At 40.7% G+C, this 6,693-nt stretch overlaps 1 protein-coding gene across 2 annotated transcripts in view; it reads left to right on the top strand.

The window, feature by feature from the left end:
- ENTREP1 (endosomal transmembrane epsin interactor 1) overlaps window positions 1-6,118 on the top strand; it is a 31,492-nt gene extending 25,374 nt beyond the window's left edge. For both annotated transcript variants that reach the window (XM_065045959.1, XM_065045960.1), the window contains 3 exons: window positions 1,428-1,556; window positions 3,951-4,237; window positions 5,663-6,118. In XM_065045959.1, coding sequence (XP_064902031.1) covers window positions 1,428-1,556; window positions 3,951-4,237; window positions 5,663-5,869 — 623 coding nt within the window. In that variant the 3' untranslated portion in view covers window positions 5,870-6,118. The remainder of the gene's footprint in view (window positions 1-1,427; window positions 1,557-3,950; window positions 4,238-5,662) is intronic.
- The last annotated feature ends 575 nt before the right edge of the window (window positions 6,119-6,693 follow it).

Genomic DNA, 6,693 nt, shown 5'->3' on the forward strand with positions numbered 1-6,693 from the left:
TGAGCTGCAAGCTTCTCTGTGCTGGCTAAAATGGTTTTATTTAACTCAAAAGCACTTCCCTGCCACCTGTAGAAGGAAGACAAGACTTTCTGCTGATGGCTGGGGGTGCTTGGTAGCTGCTCTGTATCATCACATATGCATTTCCAGTACACACCAGCTTAAGCCAGTGATCATTCTGACATCTGAAACATTTCTGTTATGAATAATTTTCACAAGATCATGAAATTGGTTCATTCATAAGTTTAGTATTTGAAGAACAAAAACAAAACCACCAAAGTTCTCCAGAGTGCCAGCAGCACTTTACCTCAGGAATGACTGCTAGCACAGCTCCACTGGTGTTAAAACATTTATATTGGTGATGAATTCTTTAATCCTGTGTGATTCTTGGTCCACCATGCTTTGTTGCTGTGTCCTACTTCCTGACTTTCAAGGCTGGTATCTACTTTATGTAGGTTGTGTCACTGTTTTTTCACTTTAGAGAGTCTAGGTTGTATTTGTGGGGGAGATGAGGTGCTATCTCAGTAAGTATGTTTCATCCAAGCCGTAACTTTCTTCAGTGCTCCAGTCACCGGTACATTTCTGTTGGAGCAACGGCACAAACATTTGCCCTTTTTTGAATAAGAAACTGTTGGCATTAATTTGCCTTTGTTTCTTGCATGAGCAAGAACATTGTTTCCTATAATATGCCAGCTACTATCAGACAGAGGTATGGAACCAGCCTTGGTGCAAAATACAAAGCTTCGTCCTGTCCTATGCACAAAAAGGCAGTTGTGAGAATCACAGCATGTAATTTCACTCTAAGGAAAAGGAGGAATGTTGATTAATTGGGAAGATGAAACACATCACAAGAATTCAGGAAAATTGTTAATTTCATTAAGAACCCAGGGAAACAAGATTTTTAATTCCCTTACAGGGACTGGTGTCGAGTTTAAGAGCTACCTAATTGCAAACAGTGACTGACCTGTGTGACCATGTGCATATCTTGGTACAACTGCTTATGTGCAGGTGGATTTCAGGCTCTGTGAGATTTAATTTTCTGCTCAAGAAAGCTGTAGCTCGTTTCTCTCTGATCAGATAGTTTAAGGTGAGGTTTATACAAGGCAAAGCTGGGGTGGGGTTTTTTTGCTGCTTTAGTTGTGTAAGGCTGAACAGGTTTCTGCAAATGTTTAAGCAGGCTTTAGACCAGTGTTACTCATGAGTGTGGGCATACACACACATACACGCACCTCTGGGCTTTTGTGTTCAATCGTTACAGCTTTGTCTGGAGGGAGCACCAAAAAAAACCAACAAAAACAAACATGCCTACAAAACCCCCACACAAATGAAAAAACACAACCAAACACAGTAATGACACCTAATAACAACTTACACAGATTTGCTTTTTTCTGACTACTTTTCCTTCACTTTCACTGTTCCTGGTTACTTAGGTGAAGAAATTCCTGAGTCTTCCAGCAGAGTGAGCCTTTCACCTCCAAACGCAAGCCTGCTGCCTGCACAAGGGAGAGACTTCCATCCAGTGCAACAAAGGTCTAAAAGTGATCCCGTGCTGCTTCAAGGTGACTTGATATTTCTCTATCAGAGCTTATGTAATGAATCCTTAAAAGAACATTCGTCAGAAGGTTAGTACCTTGAACATAGCACCTGCAGAAATCAGCTGCTGTCCCCCAACAGACTACCAACATACAGCAAGCAGTTTGTGCTTCGCCAAGTTTTCTCCAACCAACACCTTAGTTTTGTGGGTCTTTAGGCTTTCACATCTAGAAACAGGGTCTGTAACAGGTGCTACTGGTTTGGGAAGGGGAGAGGGGTGTTGGGAGATGAGGAGGAGGGAACACATAGGATTTCTCAGTGTATTTGTACACTGGTGAGGCACGGAAACGAACTTACAGCCCTTGAGATTGTAAAGAAGGTATGTATTTACGATGCTGGACACACTGGGGATAGCTCCACCCAAGAAGTGTGTGTTTTACAGTAGTTATGAGCTTGGTTATATACAGTAAAGTGTTACATATTCATGAAAGTTTTTAGGAACGCCTGTACATATTCATAAGCTGTCCCCAAGAAGGTGGTTCCTATCATAATGAGTTCTGGCAGACCATTTCCATAGTCTCCACCTCTGGCTCCTCCTGGTTGCAGCTGCACAGTGATCATGAACCCGGGTCCTCTTTCTCTGTACATGGTCACCTTTGGTCCAGTGTGATGAGTTGGTTAGGACTCAGACTGCTGAGTTGGTTAAAACTGGTGTATCTCCTGTCCTGTGCCCAGATTTCTGTTATCTAGTTCACCCAAGGATTCATCAAGGATGTACCCAAGGATTATTATCTCTGCAAGGCATCAGCAAACTCCTGTTTCTCATACAATAACTTACACAAAGCTAAGCAAGGCTATGTGGGTTAAAGGGTTAGCTCTCTGTTGGCTCTTTAGTGATGTGGGGTAGGGTTAGTTCTTTAAGTGTCAAGTGTTAGTTCTTTAAGTGTTGATTAGTAAATTGTCAGTTCCCTGTATCACTGGCATCTAAGAGCCTGTGAGGGTAGTTGTCAATGTGAGCAACTTAAAGCAAAATTAGCTTGGGTATTTGGTATTAGCCTGTAAATTTGCACACCTTTTCTTGCTCCTCATAGTATCGCAAAAAAACAAACCACAAAACAACAAAACCCACAAAAAACCACCACCACAAACCAAGCCAAAACAAACAAACAAAAACCTCCACCAAAAACTCAACACAAAAACCCCACAGTGAAGAGCCAATGAAGTCTGTCACAGCTACTTTAGTGTCAGTGATCCAATTCAGTTGCTGTTGGAAAACTGCTTGTGTGGCTGAAGAGTCCTTGGTTCTGCTGACAGTCTTAAAAATCCACGAGTCAAGAGTCTTGCCTTTTTTGTTAGAGGATATTGTAATCCCCATAGTAGCTGCTGATACATGTAAGCATTCACAAAATGCAAGTGGGGAGGCAGCATTTTAGTAACAACAACTTTTCTGCTGTAGAGAGACTCCATCGTTCAGAAGCATTTGGGCACTTTAGGCTCGGTGCAGATAAGATTAGGTCTGCTCAGCACTGGATCTGAGAGCCAAATACATAGGTGCTGTGGCAAGGGAACTCAGCTGCAAAAAAATAATGGAACCTGCTTCAAATTAGTTAGTGCTCTTCTTGCTGGAAAGTTTTAGACCTCATCCTGTATTGTGTTCAACATAAAGCCGACATTAAAGTGCTTTTTGAACAACCTGTAGGTGTTCTTATATATAAAATATATATTTTTAATATATATTTACTTTTTTTTTTTTTACAAAGGCCAAAAATTGATGATCCTCGTTTAGACCAAAGGCAGTGGAATTGATTTCCTGCTGCCTCTTGGGTGTTTTGTTTGTTTGTTTTGCTTTGGTTTTTGTTTGTTTTATTATTATTGTTTGGTTTGTTTCATTTTCCCCTGTGACATTTCTACTTTGTAGTATTACTAGCTTCCAGCTTAACAAACAATTGTTTCCAGATATTTTGTAATCAGCCCTATTGACTGGTAATAATGGAAAGTTACAAAAAAGTTTAGGAGAGATCGCAAAAGCCTTCAAGCTTGACTTAACCTGCTTTGTATAACTGTATGTCAGCATTAACACTGAATGCTCATTTCAGGTCTGTTAAGAACAGGAGCAAAAGAGAAAGGAAATGATGTATACAAAATGGCAAACAGCTTTCCTAGAAATGTTCTTCCTTTGACACGTGATATGCACTCAACCATAGCCATGTTCTACTTCATTTCACAGGCATTTTCTCTAGTGTAAATCCAATACAGAGTGAGCCCTGTGTGCTGCCCTGACCATGTCAGGCTTTTGAGTTTTATGTGGTTAAACTATGTACTGCATCATCACTGAACCAGGATTGAAATCTCAGGGGTTACTTGTTGAAAGGCTCTGTGAACCAAGTGGACTGTTTGCTTTGTTTGATCTCTGTCTTCAGGGCCAGCGCTCAATTATGAAGCTGCAACACAGACCGAACTAAAACCACAACTCTGTGCTGTCACCTTGCAGAACAGTTTGAGAGCAAGAACTTTGAGGGGAAGGCCTCAGTCTTTGATAGACTACAGGTGTTACACAGACACTAAACAGCTTGTGTCATGGATCCTTGAGCAGTCCTGCAGCGTGAGGCCTGACATACATGAATTGGTGGAAAATATCAAGTCTCTTTTAAAATCAGATGAGAAACATATGGCAGAAGTTATCACCAGTGCCACATTCCTTGAGCAGGTAGTTTTACTACGTAGAATCATAGAATCATTTCGGTTGTAAGAGACCCTCAGGATCATTGAGTCCAACCATAACCTAAGCCTAGCACAAAACCAGGTCCCTAAGAACCTCATCTAAACATATTTTAAACACCTCCAGGGATGGTGACTCCACCACTTCCCTGGGCAGCCTGTTCCAAAGCCTGACAACCCTTTTAGTGAAGTATTTTTTCCTCATATCCAATTGAAACCTCCCCTGGTGCAACTTGAAGCCATTTCAACTTGTCTTATCATTTGCTACTTGGGAGAAGAGATCAACACCCTTCATGCTACAACCTCCTTGTATTTATGGGGTGATGTTGAAACCCAAGGTGGCCTTCGTTTGGGAGTATAGCTTTATATTTGGCACTCTGCTCTGTGTGTCACAGGTTTTGGACCCAATGAGCTTCCTTCGGTACTGTAGTTTTATTTACGGAGTGCATGAGAGGCTGTGCATCTATTATGTCTCTTGCTCTGTCAACCACACAGCCAGGAAGGTTTTCGGACTGAACAAAGGTGTATTTAGGAGGTGGTCAGCTGTGCTCGAATCATGAACTATAAATAACATGACAATGTTTTATACTGAGCATGGCAAGGGAGGGGGAAGAGATGTTATAAAGCATTTACTATGATAAACTGGAAGGAACAGAGACTGACAAGGAAATTTTAATGTAAACCCACTAGAAGCAACTTTTTGTGATTGACTCCCAGGATAAGACCTGGTACTAAAGGGAAAAAAAGCAGGAAGTAGAAAATATGTGCTTACATTAATGGAATGAATATTCAGATGTTTCAGACATTACAGACTTCATCAAACAAACGGTCTGGTAGCTTACAGGCCATTTGGATAGATTACTTGATTCTCACACAGCACAAGTGATTTGCTGTGAGTACTGGTTTTGGTTTGCATTCTCACACAAAACACATCAAAGATTTTAATTTAGGCTCTGTATTTAAAGTGAGATTTCCCACTGTAGCCTACAGGCCACAAAAGCCTTAACAAATTTGACAGAAACAACTGAAAAATAATTTTTATGAGAATGTATCACAGTAGCCTGAAGCTTATTACAGTCCAGTTGCTTCTGCAGGAAGCAACATTTAGATTCCTGTTAAGCAATACCTGACAAGCTATGGTTTGGGGTGACCTGATTCTTGTGCAGCTTTTTTTTTTTTTTTTTTGAAAAAAAAAAAAACAAACCAATACTCTTTCCTTTTGCCATTTGGGATTACTTTTCCCATACCTCCTTAACAAATAACAATTTTAGTCTCAGCTTTTTTTATTATTCTTTAAAAAAAACAGACAGGAATACAACTAGCTTATTCCTAGTTGGGTAAGAAACCACTTCAATGGAAGAAGAGCCTAAAACCAAATCTGATTTACATTTTGTATGTTTTTCTCCTTTGAAAGGTGATGGCACCTGCCCAGCAAGCCACGTCACTGAGTGCCCGTGCGTTACCTTGTGGATGTCATACTAGATTGCCGCACGTGCAGAGCTGCTGTGACCTGAGTGTTTTCACCACAGATGAAGAACCGCTCGCAGAGATCGGGATCCAGAGAGCTGAGCGTGAACGGCCTCACAGTATTATTGGTGTTGTCAGGGAAACTGTACTTTGAGCTAGTTTCTGTCTTTGAGCTGTTTTCTGTTTATTCCTCAGTAGAGCACTTCTGTCAGCCATACATGTTGCCTAGGAAAATAATCTCTGACAAATAGGTGGAAAAGTGTGTTGGTGTGTTGATAACACTTTTTCTTTTTTTTTAACTTTCCTGCTCAGAATTGTGAGGGGAAGCTCATTCTGCAAAGCAAATCAAGTAGATTGCAAGCTGGCCTTTATTGGGCTGATCAGGTGCAACTGGTCTGTTTGTGATGCCATCTCAACTGGTCTGCAGACATGCAGGTGACGACCTAACATTATTTTGGCAATCTTAATGACTAGGCCACAGTGAGTGACCCATGAGTTGACAACCTCTGGCTAATAAACAAACATGCATGCCAGTTGGCTCAAGCTGATGACTATAGTTTGTTAAGTTCTGTTCTATACGTGTGCTGCTAACACGGAATACACTCGGTATTTCCGGAGGCTGGGATCAGATACATATTTTATTTGCAAGACAAGTTGTAGCCTTCTGTGTCTCAGCAGGATGACAAAATATTCCTCCCTCTATTTTAATGGTAAAGCTTCATTTAGAAAATATTAAACAGTTTTCCCACTGAAAACCAAAAAGCTATAAAGTGAGTCTTAATTAAGGTTGTTCAGAAGTTGAAACTGTGCAGTATGGCTTGACTCACTAAAGATGATAACTTGAATAAAATAAAATGCTTTACACTGGAATTAGTGTTTCATTTTTCCTGTCTGGTAGAAGAAATACATTAAGGATGTTGAGTTTGCTGAAGCACTGGCACAGTGGTACATTTTACTCTCAGAAGTAAGAGCATAGCA

The sequence above is a fragment of the Columba livia genome, chromosome Z (genome assembly GCF_036013475.1).
Source record: "Columba livia isolate bColLiv1 breed racing homer chromosome Z, bColLiv1.pat.W.v2, whole genome shotgun sequence".
NCBI classification, from domain to species: Eukaryota; Metazoa; Chordata; class Aves; order Columbiformes; family Columbidae; genus Columba; species Columba livia.